The 25,910-nt window shown below is 51.6% G+C and overlaps 1 protein-coding gene across 1 annotated transcript in view; it reads right to left on the bottom strand.

Annotated features, from left to right (window-relative positions):
* The window catches only part of LOC147123982 (G protein-coupled receptor kinase 5-like), a 160,841-nt gene that overhangs the window by 19,773 nt on the left and 115,158 nt on the right, over window positions 1-25,910 (bottom strand). Inside the window, exons 6-8 of the mRNA XM_086002705.1 lie at window positions 14,557-14,649; window positions 9,829-9,892; window positions 6,269-6,437 (exon numbers count right to left, since the gene is read on the bottom strand). Of these exons, the coding sequence (XP_085858831.1) occupies window positions 6,269-6,437; window positions 9,829-9,892; window positions 14,557-14,649 (326 nt within the window). The remainder of the gene's footprint in view (window positions 1-6,268; window positions 6,438-9,828; window positions 9,893-14,556; window positions 14,650-25,910) is intronic.

Raw genomic sequence — 25,910 nt, 5'->3', positions numbered from 1 at the left:
GCAGTTGTACAGGGCCTTGGTGAGACCGCACCTTGAGTATTGTGTGCAGTTTTGGTCGACCAAAGTGGATAACCTCACATTTATCCACATTATAGTGCATTTGCCATGTTTCTGCCCAATCACCCAACCTGTCCAAATCGTACTGGAGTTTCACGACATCCTCCTCACAGCATACCCTCCCACCCAGCTTTGTGTCGTCTGCAAATTTGGAGATATTACATCCAATTCCCTCGTCCAGATCATTAATATATATTGTGAACAGAAATAGGGAGGGGGGCGAGGAGGCCATGGAGGGATTTGAAAACGTGGATGAGAGTTTTCAATTTGAGACGTCACTTGTCCGGAAGCTGATGTAGGGTCAGTGAGTGAGCACAGGGCTGATGGGCGAACGGGGAGGATACGGGCAGCAAAGTTCAGGACCAGGTCAAGCTTCCAGATTAAGTGTTTCTGCTTGCCTGATGTGGAGTGTATGCTCTCTCTCTAGTCAGGGGGGCGCCCCAGTTACTGAAACCGAGCCAGCTTCAGCTCAGCCAGACAGCAGCCAAGGGTTAGGGATTCCCCCAGCTTGTGAAGTTGGATTCAAACTGGTAAAATCATGCGGATTACCAGCAGAGGGTGCTGGTGAGCTATCCTCGGTTTGCCCAGCTGAGACCTACCCCACCTGCTGGGGGTGGGCGGGGGGCAGAGGAACTATGCATAATTCTAGCTAATCAACTCGGCTTACTCTGACCAATAGTTCAACAAAAAATACATCGATTCACTGGAGTGGAGCATGTTGCTGGAATAATTCGGCGTCTGTGCAGAGTGCACAGGACTGGGTCAGCTGTGAGGCCTCCTCTCTCCAAACTTCCAAAGGCAAATATCCCGGCATTATCAGGGCTCAGACTAGGGAATGGGCACTTGGGCAATGCCCCGGTGTGGGTGGGGGACACACAGGAAGGCCAGGTTAAGAAGTACTGGGACCCTGGACACCAACATTCAGGGACCCTCCACACCTTCTCTCTCACAATCTCTCCCCCACCGCCTCTCTCTTCCCCCCCTCCCCCTCTCTCCCCCACGCACCCTCTCCCCCCCCACCCTCTCTCCCCCCCCCCCCCCCCGCAGCCTCTCCCCCCCCCCCGCAGCCTCCCCCGCACCCTCTCCCCACGCACCCTCTCCCCCCCCTCCCCCCCCACCCTCTCCCCCCCTCTCCCCACGCACCCTCTCCCCCCCCTCCCCCCTGCACCCTCTCCCCCTCTCCCTCTCCCCCCCCTCCCCACGCACCCTCTCCCCCCTCTCCCCACGCTCCCTCGCCCCACGCACCCCTCGCCCCACGCACCCTCTCCCCACGCACCCTCTCCCCCTCCCCCCACCCCACGCACCCTCTCTTCCCCGCACCCTCTCCCGCCCCACTCCCCCACGTACCCTCTACCCCCCCCCTCTCCCCACGCACCCTCTCCCTCTCCTCCCCCTCTCCCCACGCACCCTCTCCGCGCCCTCTCCCCACGCACCCTCTCCCCACGCACCCTCTCCCCCCACTCTCCTCACGCACCCTCTCTCCCACTCTCCCCACGCACCCTCTCTCCCACTCTCCCCACGCACCCTCTCTCCCACTCTCCCCACGCACCCTCTCTCCCACTCTCCCCACGCACCCTCTCTCCCACTCTCCCCACGCACCCTCTCTCCCACTCTCGCCACGCACCCTCTCTCCCACTCTCCCCACGCACCCTCTCTCCCACTCTCCCCACGCACCCTCTCTCCCACTCTCCCCACGCACCCTCTCTCCCACTCTCCCCACGCACCCTCTCTCCCACTCTCCCCACGCACCCTCTCTCCCACTCTCCCCCACGCACCCTCTCTCCCACTCTCCCCACGCACCCTCTCCCACTCTCCCCACGCACCCTCTCTCCCACTCTCGCCACGCACCCTCTCTCCCACTCTCCCCACGCACCCTCTCCCACTCTCCCCACGCACCCTCTCTCCCACTCTCCCCACGCACCCTCTCCCACTCTCCCCACGCACCCTCTCTCCCACTCTCCCCACGCACCCTCTCTCCCACTCTCCCCACGCACCCTCTCCCCCCACTCTCCCCACGCACCCTCTCTCCCACTCTCCCCACGCACCCTCTCTCCCACTCTCCCCACGCACCCTCTCCCCCACTCTCGCCACGCACCCTCTCTCCCACTCTCGCCACGCACCCTCTCTCCCACTCTCCCCACGCACCCTCTCTCCCACTCTCCCCACGCACCCTCTCTCCCACTCTCCCCACGCACCCTCTCTCCCACTCTCCCCCACGCACCCTCTCTCCCTCTCTCCCACTCTCCCCACGCACCCTCTCTCCCACTCTCCCCACGCACCCTCTCTCCCACTCTCCCCACGCACCCTCTCCCCCCACTCTCCCCACGCACCCTCTCCCCCCACTCTCCCCACGCACCCTCTCTCCCACTCTCCCCACGCACCCTCTCCCCCCACTCTCCCCACGCACCCTCTCCCCCACGCCCCCTCTCCCCACGCACCCTCTCTCCCACTCTCCCCACGCACCCTCTCCCCCCCCTCTCCCCACGCCCCCTCTCCCCACGCACCCTCTCCCCCCCACTCTCCCCACGCACCCTCTCCCCCCCCTCTCCCCACGCCCACTCTCCCCACGCACCCTCTCCCCCCACTCTCCCCACGCACCCTCTCTCCCACTCTCCCCCACGCACCCTCTCCCCCCACTCTCCCCACGCACCCTCTCCCCCCCCTCTCCCCACGCCCACTCTCCCCACGCACCCTCTCCCCCCACTCTCCCCACGCACCCTCTCTCCCACTCTCCCCACGCACCCTCTCTCCCACTCTCCCCACGCACCCTCTCCCCCCACTCTCCCCACGCACCCTCTCTCCCACTCTCCCCACGCACCCTCTCTCCCACTCTCCCCACGCACCCTCTCCCCCCACTCTCCCCACGCACCCTCTCTCCCACTCTCCCCACGCACCCTCTCTCCCTCTCTCCCACTCTCCCCACGCACCCTCTCTCCCACTCTCCCCACGCACCCTCTCTCCCACTCTCCCCACGCACCCTCTCCCCCCACTCTCCCCACGCACCCTCTCCCCCCACTCTCCCCACGCACCCTCTCTCCCACTCTCCCCACGCACCCTCTCCCCCCACTCTCCCCACGCACCCTCTCTCCCACTCTCCCCACGCACCCTCTCCCACGCACCCTCTCTCCCACTCTCCCCACGCACCCTCTCCCCCACGCACCCTCTCTCCCACTCTCCCCACGCACCCTCTCCCCACGCACCCTCTCCCCACGCACCCTCTCCCCACGCACCCTCTCTCCCACTCTCCCCACGCACCCTCTCCCCCCCCTCTCCCCACGCCCCCTCTCCCCACGCACCCTCTCCCCCCACTCTCCCCACGCCCTCTCCCCCCCTCTCCCCACGCCCACTCTCCCCACGCACCCTCTCCCCCCACTCTCCCCACGCACCCTCTCTCCCACTCTCCCCACGCACCCTCTCCCCCCACTCTCCCCACGCACCCTCTCCCCCCCCTCTCCCCACGCCCACTCTCCCCACGCACCCTCTCCCCCCACTCTCCCCCACGCACCCTCTCTCCCACTCTCCCCACGCACCCTCTCTCCCACTCTCCCCACGCACCCTCTCCCCCACTCTCCCCACGCACCCTCTCCCACTCTCCCCACGCACCCTCTCTCCCACTCTCCCACGCACCCTCTCCCCCCACTCTCCCCACGCACCCTCTCTCCCACTCTCCCCACGCACCCTCTCTCCCACTCTCCCCACGCACCCTCTCCCACTCTCGCCACGCACCCTCTCTCCCACTCTCGCCACGCACCCTCTCTCCCACTCTCCCCACGCACCCTCTCTCCCACTCTCCCCACGCACCCTCTCTCCCACTCTCCCCACGCACCCTCTCTCCCTCTCTCCCACTCTCCCCACGCACCCTCTCTCCCACTCTCCCCACGCACCCTCTCTCCCACTCTCCCCACGCACCCTCTCCCCCCCACTCTCCCCACGCACCCTCTCCCCCCCACTCTCCCCACGCACCCTCTCTCCCACTCTCCCCACGCACCCTCTCCCCCCACTCTCCCCACGCACCCTCTCCCCACGCCCCCTCTCCCCACGCACCCTCTCTCCCACTCTCCCCACGCACCCTCTCCCCCCCCCTCTCCCCACGCCCCCTCTCCCCACGCACCCTCTCCCCCCACTCTCCCCACGCACCCTCTCCCCCCCCTCTCCCCACGCCCCCTCTCCCCCCACTCTCCCCACGCACCCTCTCCCCCCCCTCTCCCCACGCCCACTCTCCCCACGCACCCTCTCCCCCCACTCTCCCCACGCACCCTCTCTCCCACTCTCCCCACGCACCCTCTCTCCCACTCTCCCCACGCACCCTCTCTCCCACTCTCGCCACGCACCCTCTCTCCCACTCTCGCCACGCACCCTCTCTCCCACTCTCGCCACGCACCCTCTCTCCCACTCTCCCCACGCACCCTCTCTCCCACTCTCCCCACGCACCCTCTCTCCCACTCTCCCCACGCACCCTCTCCCACTCTCCCCACGCACCCTCTCTCCCACTCTCCCCACGCACCCTCTCCCCCACTCTCCCCACGCACCCTCTCCCCCACTCTCGCCACGCACCCTCTCCCCCCACTCTCGCCACGCACCCTCTCCCCCCACTCTCCCCACGCACCCTCTCTCCCACTCTCCCCACGCACCCTCTCCCCCACTCTCCCCACGCACCCTCTCCCCCACTCTCCCCACGCACCCTCTCCCCCACTCTCGCCACGCACCCTCTCCCCCCCACTCTCGCCACGCACCCTCTCCCCCCACTCTCGCCACGCACCCTCTCCCCCCACTCTCCCCACGCACCCTCTCCCCCCACTCTCGCCACGCACCCTCTCCCCCCACTCTCCCCACGCACCTCTCCCCCCACTCTCCCCACGCACCCTCTCCCCCCACTCTCCCCACGCACCCTCTCTCCCACTCTCCCCACGCACCCTCTCCCCCCACTCTCCCCACGCCCCCTCTCCCCACGCACCCTCTCCCCACGCCCCCCTCTCCCCACGCACCCTCTCCCCCTCCCACCTCTCCCCACGCACCCCCTCCCACCTCTCCCCACGCACCCCCCTCCCACCTCACCCCACGCACCCCCTCCCACCTCACCCCACGCACCCCCTCCCACCTCACCCCACGCACCCCCTCCCACCTCACCCCACGCACCCCCTCCCACCTCACCCCACGCAACCCCCCCCCACCTCACCCCACGCACCCCCTCCCTCTCAATACAATACAATACAATACAAATCGCTTTATTGGCATGATAAGGTACATCTTATGTTGCCAAAGCATCAAAATACATTTATGGTTGAACACATAAACGCAGTTCTATTCATACAGTGTATAAACAGGTATATCCCTGAGTTTATAAATATATTTTCGCCTTGTTTATATATATTCTTGTCTTAGTTTACTGGTTGTCCCTCTGTTCATGGCAAGCTGTAACATAGTGTGCCGCCAGTGTTACACAGCTTCTCTCCTCCCCCAGTAGGAATGGGAGTTTTTGGTTGTCAGTCAGATTTCTGAATTCAGGGCATATTTGTGAGAATTTTTGATAGAAATTCTCTCTGATGCCCTGATATTTTCCACAGGCTGTGAGGAAGTGCATCTCTGTCTCAACCACTCCCTGACTGCAGTGAGAGCATATCCTGTCTTCTCTTGGCAGCCTGGTCTGCCTGTGTCTGCCTTTTTCGATCGCTAGGCTATGTTCGCTAAGTCTGTACCTTGTCAAGGTTCTTCTCAGTTTGTTATCCTTTACCATGGTCAGGTAATCAGCTATGTTGTATTGTCTGTTTAGGGCCAAGTAGCAATTGAGTTTGCTTTGGGTTTTTGTTGTTTCTGCCCAATATGACAGATATTTTTCCTTTTGCTTAGCGACGATTGTGTTGGGTCGAATTCTTTGTGTTACCCTGTCACTGTCCCCACCTCACCCAACGCACCCCCTCCCACCTCACCCAACGCACCCTCTCCCCCCACGAATCCTCCCCTTCTCCACCCCCCCCCCCCCCAAACGCACTCTCTTATGTGGCTCGGTGTCAAATTTTATCTGATAATCACTCCTGTGAAGCACCTTGGAGCGTTTTACTACGTTAAAGGCGCTGTATCAATACATTGTTGTTGTAACACCTACAGGGGAGAGAGGGTGAAAGCTAGCAGCAGATGGGTTGTAGATGGTGACACGTGTAAATAGAAAAAGGTGGAGTCTTTGAACAAAGCATGGTTTGAGCAGATCAAAATATATATTCGTAATAGAGACACAAACTCACAACAAATCTGCTGTTAACTTTCTCCAAAATCTTCTTTTCGTTTAATGCCATGTTTTCTCCTTTTCGTTTTTTTATCCTCTTCTTTTCCAGCTTTTTACACGCGTACATTTTCCCTGTCGCACGGACTTGACAAGCACACACCTGGGGGGCGGGGTGGAAAACAAGTGAAGTACAATTATTCTCAACCAGTTCATAGAAACATAGAAGATAGGAGCAGGAGTCGGCCATTCGGCCCCTCGAGCCTGCTCCGCCATTCAATGCGATCATGGCTGATCATCCAAATTCAGTACCCGGTCCCTGCCTTCTCCCCATATCCCTTGATCCCTTTAGCCTTAAGAAATATATCCAACTCCTTCTTGAATATATTTAATGAATTGGCCTCTACTGCCTTCTGTGGTAGAGAATTCCACAGGTTCACCACTCTCTGGGTGAAGAAATTCCTCCTCATCTCTGTCCTAAATGGCTTACCCCTTATCCTTAGACTGTGACCCCTGTTTCTGGACTCCCCGACCATCGGGAACATCCTTCCAGCATCTAATCTGTCCAGTCCTGTTAGAATTTTATAAGTTTCAATGAGATCCCCTCTCATTCTTCTAAACTCCAGCGAGTACAAGCCCAATCGACCCAATCTCTCCTCATACGTCATTCCTGCCATCCCAGGTATCAGTCTGGTGAATCTTCGCTGCACTCCCTCCATGGCATGATCACCTGATTGTTTGGATTGTAGGAGGAAGGATGACCATCAGGTGAACTCCCAGCTCTTGTATATTATTGGGATCTTTAATGTCTACCTGAATAGGCAGGTGGAGCATTAGACGGACGTGTGTTGCAAACGACAGTACCTCTGATAATGCTGCACTCGCGCGGTATTCCATATCTGGGTCAATCCGTGGCTCAGACGGTAGCACAACGCATCTCTGGGCCAGGAGGTTGTGGGTTCACGTCCCACTCCAGAGACCCGAACACAAAAATCCAGGCTGACATACAAAATTCTTACAGGGCTGGACGGTGGATGCAGGGAGGATGTTCCCCCTGGCTGGAGAGTTTATAACCAGAGGTCACAGTCTCAGAATAAGGGGTCGGCCATTTAAGACTGAGATGAGGAGAAATGTCTTCTCTCAGAGGGTTGTGAATCTTTGGAATTCTCTGCCCCAGAGGGCTGTGAATGCTGAGTCTTTGAGTATATTCAAGGCTGAGATGGATAGATTTTTGGACTCTAGGGGAATCAAGGGGTATGGAGATCGGGCGGGAAAGTGGAGTTGAGGTCGATGATCAGCCATGATCTTATTGAATGGCAGAGCAGGCTCGAGGGGCCGTATGGCCGACTCCTGCTCCTAATTCTTATGTTCTTATGTTTATGGATCGATCACTCGATGGCTAAACTTACTGAACCATCGGTAGAGCTGTTGTATATAAGAACATAAGAAATAGGAGCAGGAGTTGGCCAATCGGCCCCTCGAGCCAGCTCCGCCATTCAATAAGATCCTGGCTGATCCAATCTTGGTCTCAACACCACTTTCCCGCTCTCTCCCCATACCCCTCGACTCCCCTGTAGTTCAAATATCTGTCTATCTCCGCCTTGAATATATTCACTGACTCCGCCTCCACAGCTCTCTGGGGTAGAGAATTCCAAAGATTCACGACCCTCAGAGAAGAAATTCCTCCTCGTCTCCGTCTTAAATGGGCGACCCCTTATTCTGAGACTGTGCCCCCTCGTTCTAGATACCTCATGAGGGGAAACATCCTCCCTGCATCTACCCTGTCAAGAACCCTCTTATATGTTTCAATAAGATACCCTCTCATTCTTCTAACCCCCAATGAGTATAGGCCCAACCTGCTCAACCTTTCCTCGTAAGACAACCCCTTCATCTCCGGAATCAACCCAGTGAACCTTCTCTGAACTGCCTCCAATGCAAGTATATCCCACCTTAAATAAGGAGACCAAAACTGTACGCAGTCCTCCAGGTGTGGTCTCACCAACGCCCTGTACAGCTGTAGCAGGACTTCCCTACTTTTATACTCCATCCCCTTTGCAATAAAGGCCAACATTCCATTTGCCTTTTTGATTACTTGCTGTACCTGCATGCTAACTTTGTGTGTTTCATGTACTAGGACCCCCAGATCCCTCTGTACCGTAGCATTTTGTAGTCTCACTCTATTTAAATAATAATTTGCTTTTTCATTCTTCCTTCCAAAGTGGATAACCTCACATTTTCACATTGTACTCCATCTGCCACTCACTTAACCTATCTATCTCCCTTTGCAGACTCCTTGTGTCCTCCTCACAATTTGCTTTCCCACCAACCTTTGTATCATCAGCAAATTTGGCTACAATACACTCGGTCCCTTCATCCAAGTCATTAATATAGATTGTCAATAGTTGAGGCCCCAGCACTGATCCCTGCAGCACCCCACTAGTTACTGATTGCCAACCTGAAAATGACCCATTTATCCCGACTCTCTGTTTTCTGTTAGTTGGCCAATCCTCTATCCATGCCAAAATATTACCCCCAATTCCGTGAGCTCTTATCTTGTGCAGTAACCTTTTATGCGGCACCTTATTGAATGCCTTCTGGAAATCCAAATACACATCTACTGGTTCCCCTTTATCCACCTTGTTTGTTACATCCTCAAAGAACTCTAGCAAATTTGTCAAACACGATTTCCCTTTCATAAAACCAGGTTGACTCTGCTTGATTGTCTTTTGATTTTCTAAATGTCCTGCTATTACCTCCGTAATAATGGATTCCAGCATTTTCCCAACGACAGATGTTCGGCTAACTGGTCTATAGTTTCCTGCTTTCTGTCTCCCTCCTTCCTTGAATAGTGGCGTTACATTTGCGGTTTTCCAATCCGCTGGGACCTCTCCAGAATCCAGGGAATTTCGGTAGATTACAACCAACGCATCCACTATCTCTGCAGCCACTTCTTTTAAGACCCTAGAATGCAGGCCATCAGGTCCAGGGGACTTGTCGACCCTTAGCCCCATTAGTTTGCCTAGTACTTTTTCTCTAGTGATAGAGATTGTTTTAAGTTCCTCCCTCCCTATAACCCCTTGATTATCCATTATTGGGATGTTTTTAGTGTCTTCTATCCTGAAGACCGATCCAAAATAATTGTTTAGAGTCTCTGCCACTTCTCTATTTCCCATCATTAATTCCCCAGACTCATCCTCTAACCTCTAAGGGACCAACGTTTACTTTAACTACTCTCTTCCTTTTTATATACCTGTAGAAGCTCTTACTGTCCATTTCTATATTATTTGCTAGTTTACTCTCATACTCTATCTTCTCCCTCTTTATAATTTTGTTTTAGTCATCCTTTGCTGGTTTCTAAAAATTTCTCAATCCTCTAAATTGTAAGACCGTCTAAAGTCACTCGGGGCTAGGCATGAGCAATGACTCACGTGGGACTTCGCCTTTCCCCTCGCACAGTGGGGAGGGCGGGGGGGAAGTGGTCATTACACTCGCATTAAGACGCGAGAAAAATCTTCAGCGATGCATTCAACCACAAACACGATCATCGTACTCACCTCACCAAATCCTCCCTTTCCCAGCACTCGATAATGCCTAAAGGTATTTTTCGTTGCAGGCTGCCTAAAAGATGAAAAGATTAAGGGGAGGCCATTAATGTCAGGTAGGCAAGGAATGTCAAGTCAGAATCCATGGGTGAAAACTATACCCCCACGGGCAAAGCAAAGGTAACAACCGACATGAATCAGTCATTCATGAAAGAAAGACTTATGAAATAATACTGAGCGGCCTGCGGGTGGCACTGTCCAGGGAGAGTATAAATACTCGGGCACGGGCCCAGCTTGCGCAGGACATTCTTAACAGGAACTAGTGAAGGACACAACTAGACCTCCATGTTGTAAAACAGTTGATTAAAGCTTTGTTTAATGCTTAGACCAAGTGCCTAGTAGTTTTCTTATGTCAACAACCTTTGGTGCTTTGACAGACCCGTGTGTGCCCGTCTGTGCCGGTGGGCGCTACTGGGACGATAGAGGATTGGCAACAACAACTTGCATTCATATAGCGCCTTGCAGGTAGTAAAACGTCCCAAGGGATCTTCACTGGAGCGATTATCGAACAAAAATTTGACACCGAGCCACGTTAGGACAGACGACTAAAAGTTTGGTCAGAGGGATAGGTTTTAAGGGGAGTCTTAAAGGAGGATAGAGAGGTGTTTAGGGAGGGAATTTCAGAGCTGAGGGCCCCAGGCAGCTGAAGGCACGGCCGCCAATGGTGGAGCGATTAAAATGGAGGATGCTCAAGAGGGCCAGAATTAGAGGAGTGCAGAGATCTCGGAGGGTCGTGGGGCTGGAGGAGATTACAGACACAACGAATCAGGTGAATTTGTTCACTTAGATGAAGGATTCAAATATCGAGGATACGTGATAAAAATGATAAAAGCAAGGAGGAAAGTCATGCAGTTTCTTTGTTTAAAAAAAAGTTAATAATAGGTCTAAATTACAATAGCGCCTTTAACGTAGTACAACCTCCCAAGGCGCTTCACAGGAGCGATTATCAAACAAAATTTGACACCAAGTCACATTAGGACACATAGATGACCAAAAGCTTGGGAGTGGGACTAATTGAACAGCCCTTTCAAAGAGGCACAATGTGCCCTCCTCCTGTGCCGTAAGATTCTATGATTCTCTAAGCCAGGCAGAAGGTTTTTTGTAAAAAAAAATAAAAATAGGTCAAAATGACCAGAAACAGTCCTTGAAACAGACGGTAAAAATGGGTTCAAGAGATAATCAGAAACAGCTGATGCATTTTGTTAGGGAGAATGAGGAGAGGAGGAGAGGCAACACAAACTAAATGGTACAATTTTAAAGGGGGTGCAGGAACAGAGGGACCTGGGGGGCACACATACACAAATCTTTGAAGGTGGCAGGTTGATAAGGCTGTTAAAAAAGCACAAAAAAAGGATCCTGGGCTTCATAAGCAGAGGCACAGAGTACAACAGCAAAGAAGTTATGCTAAACCTTTATAAATTATTGGTTAGGCCTCAGTCAGAGTACTGTGTTCAATTCTGGCCCCCGCACTTCAGGAAAGATACTGGAATGGTACCAGGGATGTTATGTGGAGAGACTGGAGAAGCTGGGGTTGTTCTCCTTCGAGCAGAGAAGGTTAAGTGGAGATTTAATAGAGGTGTTCAAAATCATAAAGGGTTTTGATCGAGTAGCTAGGGAGAAACTGTTTCCACTGGCAGGAGGGTCGATAACCAGAGGACACAGATTTAAGATAATTGGCAAAAGAACCAGGGGTGAGCAGAGATATATATATTTTTTTACACACAGCGAGATGTTGTGATCTGGAATGTGCAGCCTGAAAGGGCGGTGGAAGCAGATTCAATAGTGACTTTCAAATGGGAGGTGGATATATCCTCGGAAAAGGAAAGATTTGCAGGGCTATGGGGAAAGAGCAGGGGTTGGGGTGGGGGGGGATATCTCTTAGAGAGTCGGCACAGGCACGATGGGCCGAATGGCCTCCTTCTGCACTGCAAGATTCTAAAAGCCCGGCAGGAAGGTTTCTGTAAATAAAGGATAGTCGGTCAAAATTACAGGAAACTCTCGTTTAAACGGCACCTAAATATCCAGAATTCTCTATTAACCGGTAAAATTCATACTCCAAAAACAACACCTCAATAACCGGCAATGTTGCCGAGTCCGAGTCTCCCGCGGTGGCCGAGTTAGTCAGTGGGGGTAGTTCCCCAAACTGCCACTACTCGGTTTCTTGGCGCTGTCGGAAGTCCGAACACCTCAATAACAGGAGTCTGACTCTCCCGCGCTGCAGGGACTACCCAATTACTGTATGCTGCACATTTCTTGATTTTTTTATTTTTGTTTGTTAAAAATAGCCTTGGTAGATAACCCTCTCCGTCATCCGGAATTTTTAATCAACCGGCACCATCCCGGTCCCGTCGGTGCCGGATACCAAAGAGTTTCCTGTACCAGAAAAAAGCCCTTGAAACAGGCTGAAGCAATAATCATAAATATTACTGGAGGAAGGGGGAATTGAAGAACGAACATAGCGAGGAAATGGATAGGTGAGGTTGACATCCATCAACAAGTTGTAGGGTGGAATGGCCTTTGATGGTCTCTCCCATAATGAATACATCAGCGCCATTAACATCCTGTTTTTGCCCTCACTGGTAGAGCCGGTTTGGCAGAGTATTATGCACCATTGTGCAACACCAGTCTTGCTGCACAGAAGCCATTGTCAACCAAGGACTGGCAATTGGATTTGCACAACAGCACTGGCAATGGTCATGGACCATCACTTGGAGAAGTCCTGCGAGCTGGAAGCAGTGCGGTGACGACAACGGTGCGGGGGCTGGGGTGAACCAAAAACAAAATGGAACGCATGAAAGCGAAATTAATTAAAAACCCGTGTTGATGAGCTCGTAGGAACATCAAAAGGAAGTGCGTCACCGCCATCAGGCAGGAAGGGAACACTTGTGGGGACAAAGGTTCCCATTGGTGGAGAGGGGGACAGGTTCCAGGGAGACCACCGCCATTTCTCCCCCCCCCCCCAAAAGCAGCTTGGAATCTAAACAGACTGGGTCTCCGAGCCAGCAGGACTACAGACACCGGGTTTAACCAAATCCCTTAAACTGCGATAGCAAAATACTGCGGATGCTGGAAATCCGAAATAACAACAGAAAATGCTGGAAAAACTCAGCAGGCCAGGCAGCATCGGTGGAGAGAGAAATAGAGTCAACGTTTCAGGTCAAAACCCTTCGTCAGAACTGAGAAAAAACACAGGAAATGAAACAGATTAAAAGGCCAGTTTGGGGGCTGGGAAATGGGGATGAAAGAACAAAAGAGAAGTGAAGAGACATTAAGAGGTATCCAAAACCAGACGAGATGGTGATAGGACTAGAGGAGACAAAAGACGGCTCTAGATGTTTATTAAATGGATGCGGTGTGAAGTGTGAAATGCGCTGGCAGAATGGGAGACAGCTGCCATGTGGGAGAGAGAAAAAGGGGGAAGGGCACAAAACAAAGGGGTGGATAAAAAATATATAAAAATGTAATGGGGGCCGAGGTTATGATCTGAGATCCCTTAACAAACTAAACTGGAGTGCACGAAAACAGATTCAACCCAATCAAGGCACTTCTCTACATTCTAGACATCTCATTGAAACATACAAGATTCTGAAGGGGATTGACAGGGTAGATGCTGAGAGGTTGTTTCTCCTGGCTGGAGAGTCTAGAACTAGGGGGCATAGTCTCAGGATAAGGGGTCGGCCATTTAAGACTGAGATGAGGAGGAATTTCTTCACTGAGGGTTGTGAATCTTTGGAATTCTCTGCCCCAGAGGGCTGTGGATGCTGAATCGTTGAGTATATTCAAGGCTGAGATCGCTAGATTTTTTGGGGGAAAAAATTCGGTTGCTTTGCGCTAAGAGGGCGCAAAGCAACTAGCGCCCGGGCGCGGCGCCGCCAATGCCTCCCACGAAATTCAGCAGGAGGTTAGCGGCGACGGCATCCGTTAGCTCCCCGCGGTGCTGGCAATGACGTCATCGCCGTGCGCAGCGCCCTGCTCGCGATCTTCAGGAGCGCCCCCTGATTTACCGCCGGACGCTATGTCCGACAGGGTCGGGGGGGGGGGGGGGGCCTACCTGCGGCCGGGGCGGCACTAATTAAAGGCGAGGTGCCGGGCAACCATTTTTGTTGCTGGCCGCCTGCCAGCATCTGCCCCCGTTGCCGTCCTCGGCCTCCTGAGCAGCCCCCGCCCGCGGAGTGCTGGACGCTTTTGCCTGCACTCCGATCCCTGGTGGCCCAGCTGGGCCCCGGGTCGCGCTGCGCAAGGCCCCTCCCCTTTAACAAGGGGAGGAAGGCCTGCGGTACCGCGGCACGTAGCGCCACGATATTCCCTCGCAGCGCCCCAAGAGGGAGGCAGGGCACTTCCAGTAGCGCCCCGCTTCCCTCGCCCCGCTTCCCTCTTGGGGTGCCACCGATGAATTTTGGCCACGGGTGGCGCTCATTTTTTCGGGGTGCTAGAAGTAGCGCCTCAAAGGGGGCGTGACTCAAATTTTTCCCCCTCGTCTCTCGGGGAATCAAGGGATCTGGAGATCAGACGGGAAAGTGGAGTTGAGGTTGATGATCAACCACGACCTTATTGAATGGCGGAGCAGGCTCGAGGGGCCGTATGGCCGACTCCTGCTCCTAATTCTCATGTTCTTTTCAACTTAAGATATCAGGAAGCATCATCAACGTAAAAAAAAGGATATTCCTTCCAGGACATTACCTTTCCAACCATTTCCACTGCAAGAATCGCGAGAAGTACATACTTTCTTGGTACTCTGTGAATGGTCCGCCACTTAGGTAATCATGGACAACTCTGCAATTAAAATTTGGTGAAATTAAAATACGACGAGATGCAAATAAAGTTCTAACAGTAACAAAAAGAGGGCAAGTATCACCTGGAAGACTGAACGTTTTGCTACAACTAAACTGGTGGCACTCTTGACATGAATCAACTGAGCGGCCTGCGGGTGGCGCTGTCCAGGGTGAGTATAAATACTCGGGCACGGGCCAAGCTTGTGCAGGACATTCTTAACAGGAACGAGTGAAGGACACAACTAGACCTCCATGTTGTAAAACAGTTGATTAAAGCTTTGTTTAACCCTTAGACCAAGTGCCTAGTAGTTTTCTTACGTCAACTCTGAAGACTTTTTACAAAATTCTTTCCTCGGGATGTGGGCGTCGCTGGCGAGGCCGGCATTTATTGCCCATCCCTAGTTGCCCTCCCCCCCCCCCCCCCCCCTGCGAACCGCTGAATTCTTAGTAGTGTTTTTTTTGTTAAATTGAAGCATCCATTTTAGGAGGACAGTTAAATGTCTACCATGTTGGTGTAGGACTGGAGCCACATACAGGCCAGGGCGGAGAAGGACGGCAGCTTTCCTTCACTTAAAAAGGACATGAAGTGAACTGTAGGCACTTGTTAAATGGGACGGAAATAATTTCCCCCAAGAGCGCTTCTGCCAAATCAAACAGTTGAGGATTCATTGACCCGGCAGTCTTTATTTTGGCAGGGACTGGCGATTGTGCTGTGTTTTCTCTTGCTGACAAATTCTTACCGTTGACTAAACTCCCAATGTTAAAGCGCCACTGCTCTACCGTGAAAATGAGTTGGGGGGGGGGGGGGGGGACTAATTGGATAGCTTTTCCCAAAAGAGCACGATGGGCTGAATGGCCTCCTTCTGGACAGAGATCGACAGATTTTTAGATACTAAGGGATATGAGGGTTGGACGGTAAAGTGGAGATGCAGTCCGTGTGGTGATGGTACTCCCACAGTGCTGTTAGGGAGGGAGTTCCAGGATTTTGACGCAGCGACGATGAAGGATCGGCCGATATACTTCTAAGTCAGGGTGGTGTGTGACTTGGAGGGGAACTTGGAGGTGGTGGCGTTCCCATGCGCCTGCTGCCCTTGTCCTTCCAGGTGGAAGAGGTCACGGGTTTGGGAGGGGCTGCCGAAGAAGCCTTGGTGAGTTGTTGCAGTGCAACTTGTAGATGGTACACACTGCAGCCACGGTACACCGGTGGTGGAGGGAGTGAATGTTTAAGGTGGTGGATGGGGTGCCAATCAAGCGGGCTGCTTTGTGCTGGATGGTGTCGAGCTTCTTGCGTGTTGTCGGCGCTGCACTCATCCCGGCAAGTGTAGAGTATTCCATCACACTCCTTACTTGTGCCTTGTAGATGGTGGAAAAGCTTTGGGGAGTCAGGAGGCGAGACACTCGCTGCAGGATACCCAGCCTCTGACCTGCTCTTGTTGCCACAGTATTTATGTGGCTGGTCCAGTTAAGTTTCTGGTCAATGGTGACCCCCCCAGGATGTTGATGATGGTGGGGGATTCGAACTGGAGGTCGAAGATCAGCCATGATCTTATTGAATGGCGGAGCCGGCTCGAAGGGCCGAATGGCCGACTCCTGCTCCTATTTCTTGTGTTATGTCCTGTGGTGTAAGATTCTATGATTGAGATTAGCCAAGGTGAGAGAGATACATCAAGGTCCATAGTACAGGACACTGTCAAAATGAAGAGTGGGAGTAGACGAGGTAATCAGAAAGCAGTGACTCAAGACTATGCTAATGCTCTCTCTCTCTCGGCTAGAAGTACAGATTGAGGCTGCAACTGGCTTCAGTGTCCCAGTGTTAGAGAAGGGAAACCAGTCAGGGCTCCAGCTCGAAAATCAATTCCAAAAAGCCTTACAGATTAGTCATGGCCAAATCATGCTACTTATTACAAAAATCTGCTAACTGCGAGAGCTTCCCGTCACCGTTTGATCATTATAAACAAGCACGTCCACATTTATAATGGGTCGTTCATGGAATGTGGGCGTCGCCGGCAAGGCCAGCATTTATTGCCCATCCCTAATTGCCCTCGAGAAGGTGGTGGTGGTGGTGAGCCACCTTCTTGAACCACTGCAGTCCCTGTGGTGAAGGTACACCGGAGTGGCTTGCGAGGTCGTTTCAGAGGGCAGTTAAGAGTCGTCAACAACAACTTCTTGTATTTATTTACAACAACGACGTGTATTTATATAGCGCCTTTAACAGAGTAAAACGTCCCAAGGCGCTGTACCGGAGTATTTTAAGACAAAAAATGTGACACCGATCCATATATGGATAAATTAGGGCAGGTGAGCAAAAGCTTGGACAAAGAGTAGGTTTTAAGGAGCGTCTTAAAGGAGGAAAGAGAGGTAGCGAGGCGGAGAGGTTTAGGCAGGGAATCTCAGGGCTTAGGCCTCGGCAAACAGAAGACACAGCCACCAAAGGTTGAGCGATTATAATCAGGGATAATAATATTATAATAATCAACTTTATTGTTATTGTTAGTGCACAAGTGCAGTACAACGAAATGTAGGCTTGCGGCTCCCGAGAGTGTACATTTAGATTAAGACATTTAAACATTCATTTGGCTTGTAATACATTAACATAACATAATAAAGTGCATTGGCAGATGTGCAGGCTTTAGAGTTTATTTGTGGAGTTCAGTAGGATGACAGCCCTGGGAAAGAAGCTGTTCCTAAATCTGGTCCTAAATCAAGAGGGCAGAATTAGAGGAGCGTGGATATCTGAGGGAGTTGTGGGGCTGAAGGAGATTACAGAGATAGGGAGGGGCAAGGCCAGTGAGGGATTTGAAAACAAGGACGAGAATTTTTAAATCGAGGCTTAACCGGGAGCCAATGTAGGTCAGCGAGCACAGGGGTGATGGGTGAACGGGACTTGGTCCGAGTTAGGACACGGGCAGCCGAGTTTTGGATGACTTCAAGTTTACGTAAGGTAGAACGTGGGAGGCCGGCCAGGAGTGCATTGGATATAGTCAAGTCTAGAGGTAATAAAGGCATGGATGAGGGTTTCAGCAGCAGATGAGCTGAGGCACGGGCGGAGACGGGCGATGTTATGGAGGTGGAAGTAGGCGGTCTTAGTTATGCTGCGGATGAGTGGTTGGCACCACATTGCTGGTGGGTCTGGAGTCACATATAGGCCAGACCGGGTAAGGACGGCAGATTTCCTTCCCTGAAGGACATTAGTGAACCAGATGGGTTTTTACGACAATCGGGTGGTTTTATGGTCACTGTTAATGATACAGATTTATTTAATGAACTAAATTTAAATTCCCCAGTTTCCTCAGTGGTGGGATTTGAACGCACGTCTCTGGATCATCAGTCCAGGCCTCTGGATTACTAGTCCAGTAGCATAACCACCACGATACCATTCCCAGTGCCTATGTACATTTCTCACACTGCAGTTACACCCGTGTGGCAGGTTCTGCTATTATAATAAATGGACCAGCGATTGACTGCCACCAAAACTAGCCGGACCGCCAGTCGTACAACTGACTAAAAATGGAACCATCACTCAGGCTAAATATAAATCGGCGGAAAGTAACCCCACCCATCATTTCTGAAAAGCATTTGGTCATGTGTGAAAAGAAGGGGGGGGAAAAGAAACCGATAAATTTCCACGAAGGTGCTTGTTGAGTTTCAGGCATGTGAGTAAACACAACACCGGAGGAGGCCTGCCCTGTGTCGCCTCTGTCTCTCTCGAATGGCTCGCTGGGCCTCCTCGGAGGGCAATTAAGAGCCAACCACGTTGGCATGGGACCGGATTCGCTTTTTTGGTTCTTCACCCAGAGAGTGGTGAAGCTGTGGAATTCTCTACCACAGAAGGCAGTAGAGGCCAATTCATTAAATATATTCCTCCCTGCATCCACCGTCCAGCCCTGTAAGAATTTTGTATGTCAGCCTGGATTTTTGTGTTCGGGTCTCTGGAGTGGGACGTGAACCCACAACCTCCTGGCCCAGAGACGCGTTGTGCTACCGTCTGAGCCACGGATTGACCCAGATATGGAATACCGCGCGAGTGCAGCATTATCAGAGGTACTGTCATTTGCAACACACGTCCGTCTAATGCTCCACCTGCCTATTCAGGTAGACATTAAAGATCCCAATAATATACAAGAGCTGGGAGTTCACCTGATGGTCATCCTTCCTCCTACAATCCAAACAATCAGGTGATCATGCCATGGAGGGAGTGCAGCGAAGATTCACCAGACTGATACCTGGGATGGCAGGAATGACGTATGAGGAGAGATTGGGTCGATTGGGCTTGTACTCGCTGGAGTTTAGAAGAATGAGAGGGGATCTCATTGAAACTTATAAAATCCTAACAGGACTGGACAGACTAGATGCTGGAAGGATGTTCCCGATGGTCGGGGAGTCCAGAACCAGGGGTCACAGTCTAAGGATAAGGGGTAAGCCATTTAGGACAGAGATGAGGAGGAATTTCTTCACCCAGAGAGTGGTGAACCTGTGGAATTCTCTACCACAGAAGGCAGTAGAGGCCAATTCATTAAATATATTCAAGAAGGAGTTGGATATATTTCTTAAGGCTAAAGGGATCAAGGGATATGGGGAGAAGGCAGGGACGGGGTACTGAATTTGGAAGATCAGCCATGATCTCATTGAATGGCGGAGCAGGCTCGAGGGGCCGAATGGCCTACTCCTGCTCCTATCTTCTATGTTTCTATGTTGGTCCAGACTGGGTAAGGACGGCAGGTTTCCTTCCACTTAAAAAAGGACATTAAGTGAACTGTAGGCACTTGCTAAATGGGATGGAAATAACTTCACCAAGAGCGCTTCTGCCAAATCATAAACTTTTTTTAAATTCACTTATGGGATGTAGGCGTCGCTGGCAAGGCCCAGCATTTATTGCCCATCCCTAATTGCCCTTGAGAAGGTGGTGGTGAGCCGCAACAGCTGCAGTCCCGTGTGGTGAAGGTGCTCCCACAGCGCTGTTAGGGAGGGAGTTCCAGGATTTTGGCCCAGCGACGATGAAGGAACGGCCGATATATTTCCAAGTCAGGATGGTGTGCGACTCAGAGGAGAACTGGTTAATCCAGCAGGACTTGTTTGGCAGAGACAGGTGATGATGAGATTTTTCTTTTGCCCACAAGTAGATCAGCAACGCCCAAATTTGAGCATCAGTGCACCTGCTCAATGCATTACCACCAGACATTTTTCTTTTTTACGTTTTGGGTTACACCAACTCAGAATAGCAATGCTCAAATGGTAGCCCAGGACTAGCAAGTGCCACTCACCCCTATTTCCCTTTCCTCTTGTACCCGTTCCAAATTGAAGCCCACTGGGAGAACGTTCTCCTGGCTTCTCTCTCCCATCTTCCACCCTCCGTAAACTTCAGCTCACAGAAACATAGAAGATAGGAGCAGGAGTAGGCCATTCGGCCCCTCGAGCCTGCTCCGCCATTCAATGAGATCATGGCTGATCATCCAAATTCAGTACCCTGTCCCTGCCTTCTCCCCATATCCCTTTAGCTTTAAGAAATATATCCAACTCCTTCTTGAATATATTTAATGAATTGGCCTCAACTGCCTTCTGTGGTAGAGAATTCCACAGGTTCACCACTCTCTGGGTGAAGAAATTCCTCCTCATCTCTGTCCTAAATGGCCTACCCTTTATCCTTAGACTGTGACGCCTGGTTCTGGACTCCCCGCCATCGGGAACATCCTTCCTGCATCCAGTCTGTCCAGTCCTGTTAGAATTTTATAAGTTTCAATGAGATCCCCTCTCATTCTTTTAAACTCCAGCGAGTATAAGCCCAATCGACACAATCTCTCCTCATACGTCATTCCTGCCGTCCCAGGTATCAGCCTGGTGAATCTTGGCTGCACTCCTTCCATGGCAAGAACATCCTTCCTCAGATAAGGTGACCAAAACTGCACACAATACTCAAGGTGTGGTCTCACCAAGGCCCTGTTCAACTGCAGCAAGACATCCTTGCTCCTGTATTCAAACCCTCTCGCTACGAAGGCCAACATACCATTTGCCTTCTTAACCGCCTGCTGCACCTGCATGCTTACCTTCAGCTCATCCAAAGGTCTGCTGCTCGTATCCTTGGCTCGCACCATGGGGAAAGGCCAGGAAAGTGGAGTTGAGCTCGAAGATCAGCCATGATCTCATTGAATGGCGGAGCAGGTTCGAGGGGAATGTACGGCCGGCTCCTGATCCTATTTCTTATGATCTTAAGTCCCGTTCACCCTGTGCTCGCTAACCTACGTTGGCTCCCGGTCCAGCAACGTTTCAAATTTAAAAATTCTCATCTTTGCGTTGGCATCCCTCCATGACCTCGCTCCTCCCTATCTCTGTAACCTCCTCGAGCCCTACAACCCCCCCCCCGGAGATCTCTGAGCTCCTACAATTCTGGCCTCTTGTGCATCCCCGATTTTAATCGCTCCACCATTGGCAGCCACGCCTTCAGATGCCGAGACCCTAAACCGCTTCGCCTCTCTACCTACCTCTCTCCTCCTTTAAGGCACTCCTTAAAAACCTCATCTGTCCGAATATCTCCTTATGTGGCTCAGTGTGAAATTCTGTTTCATAATGCTCCTATGAAAAGGGCCATGGGACATTTTAGTTTGGTAAAGGCGCTATATAAATACAAGTTGTTGTTATGTGCTCAAGTCTCCAGACCTTCTGACTCAGAGGCAATAGTGCTACCAACTGAACCAAGACTGACACGTTAAAGGTTTGCGATAAACATAAGCTGTTTACAATTCAACCATTGTAGCATCTAACAATTTTGTTAAGCGAATCCAGAAGCCTGGCCTCAGAATCCCATCCTGGCAACTGAATCCAGCTGTCACACACCACCCTGACTTGGAAATTATATCGGCCGTTCCTTCATCGCCGCTGGAACTCCCGCCCTAACAGCACTGTGGGAGCACCTTCACCACACGGACTGCAGCGGTTCAAGAAGGCGGCTCACCACCGCCTTCTCCAGGGCAATTAGGGATGGGCAATAAATGTTGGCCTTGCCAGCGACGCCCACATCCCGTGAACGAATTAAAAAATCACCTTCTGTATAAAGAAGTATTTCGGAGGAGCAACCAGAGGAATTTTTTCCACTAGGAAATTATATATTGCTTCTCCACCAACAACACCCACCCACCGTCCCCAGCTAACAAGCAGGGGCAAAAAATTATTTTCTCCCTACCTTTTGAAAGAGAGTTGTGAAATTAGGTTCTGCTACTTTTATGGACCAGATAAATTAGGGGTACAGTAGTTTAGTGGTTGTGCTATTGCACTAGTAACCCAGAGACAGGAGTACAAACACCACCACGGCAGCTGTGGAATTTAGATGTAGCTAATTAAATAAATCTAGACTAACAAGCTAGTATCGGTAATGGTGACTACCGGATTGTCGTAAAAACTCATCTGGTTCACTAATGTCCTTTAGGGAAGGAAATCTGCCGTCCTTACCTGGTCTGGCCTATATGTGACTCCAGACCCACAGCAATGTGGTTGACTCTTAACTGCCCTCTGAAATGGCTGAGCGAGTCACTCAGTTGTAACTAACCACTACAAAGAAGTATACCAAGAATAAAACCGGACGCACCAGCCGACATCGACCTAAGCACCGGATTCGAACACGACAAAGGCACACCCAGCCCAGTCGACACCGCAAAGTCCTCCTCGCTAACAAAATTGGGAGGGCTGTCCCACAGACTAGTCAAGCAACAGCCCGACATAGTCATACTCACAGAATCATACCTTTCAGCCAATGTCCCAAACTCCTCCATCACCATCCCTGGGTATGTCCTGACCCACCGGCAGGACAGACCCACCAGGGGTGGCGGCGCAGTGGGATACAGTTGGGAGGGAGTGGCCCTGGGGAGTTCTCAACATTGACTCCGGACCCCATGAAGTCTCACAGCAGCAGATCAAGCAGGGGCAAGGAAACTGACTAAAAATGAAACCACTCAAGACTAAATATATCAGCTGAAAGTAACCCCACCCACCATCTCGAAACAAATTTGGCTATCGCACCAACACTTGAACAATGGGTGGAAACAAACAAAAAAATGCGATAAATGCTTGAAGGGGACAGCAATTTCAGGCCTCAGGCTGGATTTGAAAAGGGAAACCAGACAGGGTTTCCAGCCAAAAAAATAATTTTCGAAGTCATACAGATTGTCGGAGGTAGGGGGGCGTCGGAGGTGGACAAGGAATTCCACAGCAATGGGCTAGAGCGAGAGATCGTGTCATAAGAGCATAAGACGTAGGAGCAGGAGTCGGCCATTCGGCCCCTCGAGCCTGCTCCGCCATTCAATAAGATCATGGCTGATCTGATCTTGGCCTCAACTTCACTTTCCTGCCCGCTCCCCATAACCTTCGATTCCCCCGTTTTTCAAAAATCTGTCTGTCTCCACCTTGAATATATTCAATGACCAGCCTCCACAGCTCTCCGGGGTAGAGAATTCCAAAGATTCACGACCCTCTGAGAAGAAATTCCTCCTCTTCTCCGTTTTAAATGGGTGGCCCCTTATTCTGAAACTATGCCCCCTCGTTCTAGACTCCCCCACGAGGGGAAACATCCTCTCAGCATCTACCTTGTCGAGCCCCCTCAGAATCTTATATGTTTCAATAAGATCACCTCTCATTCTTCTAAACTCCAGTGAGTATAGGCCCAACCTGCTCAACCTTTCCTCGTAAGACAACCCCTTCATCTCAGGAATCAACCAAGCGAACCTTCTCTGAACTGCCTCCACAAAAGTTCTAAAACCAACAAGACTCAGTTGCAACGTTGTGAGGATGCAGGAAGTAAGTGCATGTAGGGTAGCCGACTTGGCGCTTAGGGGCAACAGTAGAACGTCGAGAGAAGCAATGACCTCTAAGAAGGTCGTCAAGCATTCATCGTCGCTTTTCCTTGGTCCAATTGCTACTTTCCCTCTCCTGACCTCCCATGTCTGCGACTGATGTTATTCCAGCAAGACAGGGAGGCTTCCTTAATGCACTCCACTCTGACCATCACACCTGGCACTGCGCTATGGTTTAATCCTGCCCGCCTGGTGAAATTAGGACACACAGGGGTGAGCCTGTTACAGATGCATTTATGGGGAAGCTGGATAAACACGTGAGGGAGAAAGGAATATACTGATAGAAGGGTACGGTAGCATAGCGGTGATGTTACTGGACTAGTTATCCAGAGGCCTGGGCTAATGATCCGGAGTGAGTTCAAATCCCACCACGGCAGCGCGGGGAATTAAAAAAATCTGGAATAACAAGCTTGCATCAGTAATGGTGACCATGAAACTATCGGATTGTCGTCAAAAACCCATCTGGTTCACTAATCTGCTGTGGGTCTGGCCTATATGTCCATGTGGTTGACTCTTAACTGCCCTCTGAAATGGCCTAGCAAGCCACTCAGTTGTAACAAACCGCTACAAGAAACAACAAGAATAAAAAAACTGGACGGACTGCAGCGGTTCAAGAAGGCGGCTCATCACTGATGTAAGAAAACTACTAGGCACTTGGTCAGAGTATTAAACAAGGCTTTAATCGACTGTTTCACAACATGGAAGTCTAGTTGTGTCCTTCACTAGTTCCTGTTTACAAAATGTCCTGAGCAAGCTGGGCCTGTGCCCGAGTATTTATACTCTTCCTGGACAGCGCCATCAGCAGGCCGCCCAGTATATTTCATAAGTCATTTCTACATGAATGGCATGATTTATGACAATCACCACCTTCTCAAGGGCAACTAGGGATGGGCAATAAATGTTGGCCTTGCCCAGCGACGTCCACATCCAATGAATTAAAAAAAAATTGATGTAGAAGAGTGGGGGTGGGGTGGAAAGGGAGTCTCGTGCGGAGCATAAACACCCGGCATAGATCAGTTGGGCCGCATGACCTGTTTTTCTGTGCTGTACATTCCACGTAATCAATGGTCACATGGCGAAGATAGAAGAACGTGGGCTGGTAAGAGTAGAAGGTTCACATCCTATAAGCTGACTGGAATATTTTGATGGCGCCATTGTATTATTGGATGATGGAAACAGTTGATATCGTCGTCTTTGACTTGAAAGATTTTTTGACGACAAAAGACTTGCAGCAAAGGTGGAAGGTTCATAGGATCTAAAGTACTTGCTAAATGAAGTGAAAAAAAATGCATCAACTTGACAGCAGGAATCAGGGCCAAACATTAATGAAAATTTTGCACGGTGGGACGACAGGTTTATTGTGGAATAAAAAAAGATAAAATGCTGGGAACACTCAGCAGGTCGGGCATCAACTGTGGAGAGGTTTAAGTAAGCACAGGGCCAGTGAAAAGTGTATAATGTAGGAAACGCAGCAGCCAATTCGCGCACAGCAAGCTTCCACAAACAGCAATGTGATAATCTACTTTAGTTTCATCGGGTGAGAGATAAATATTGGCCCTAGGACACCGGGGATAACTCCCCTGATCTCCTTTGAAATAGCGGCCATGGGATCTTTTACGTCCACCCGCGAGAGCAGACGGGGCCTCGGTTTAACGTCTCATCCGAAAGACGGCAGTGCGGCACTCCCTCAGCACGGCACTGGGAGTGTCAGCCTGGCTTTTTGTGCTCAAGTCTCTGGAGTGGGACTTGAACCAACAACCTTCTGACTCAGAGGCGAGTGTGCTGCCCACTGAGCCACTGGCTGACTATCTTTGATCGGGTGGAGGGCAGGAGTGATTAAATGACAAAAGGGATGATGGTGCAAGGCAGAAGGGGGGCTGGCGATGGGGACAAGTAATGAAACGTTAGCTCGGTTTCTCTCGCCGCTGATGCTGTCCATTATTTCAGGTTTCCAGCAGCTGCAGTATTTTGCTTTTAGAAACATAGAAGATAGGAGCAGGAGTAGGCCATTCGGCCCTTCGAGCCTGCTCCGCCATTCAATGAGATCATGGCTGATCATCCAAATTCAGTACCCTGTCCCTGCCTTCTCCCCATATCCCTTGATCACTTTAGCCTTAAGAAATATATCCAACTCTTTTTTGAATATATTTAATGAACTGGCCTCTACTGCCTTCTGTGGTAGAGAATTCCACAGGTTCACCACTCTCTGGGTGAAGAAATTCCTCCTCATTTCAGTCCTAAATGGCTTACAACTTATCCTTAGACTATGATCCCTAGTTCTGGACTCCCCGGCCATCAGAAACATACTTCCTGCATCTAGTCTGTCCAGGCCTGACAGAATTTTATAGGTTTCGATGAGATCCCCTCTCAATCTTCTAAACTCCAGTGAGTATAAGCCCAATCGACACAATCTCTCCTCATACGT

The sequence above is a fragment of the Somniosus microcephalus genome, chromosome 1 (genome assembly GCF_052327205.1).
Source record: "Somniosus microcephalus isolate GS21.2 chromosome 1, FLI_Smic_1.0, whole genome shotgun sequence".
NCBI lineage: Eukaryota > Metazoa > Chordata > Chondrichthyes > Squaliformes > Somniosidae > Somniosus > Somniosus microcephalus.
The sequence above is the reverse complement of the archived record's forward strand: the minus strand, read 5'-3'. Positions and strand labels throughout refer to the sequence as shown.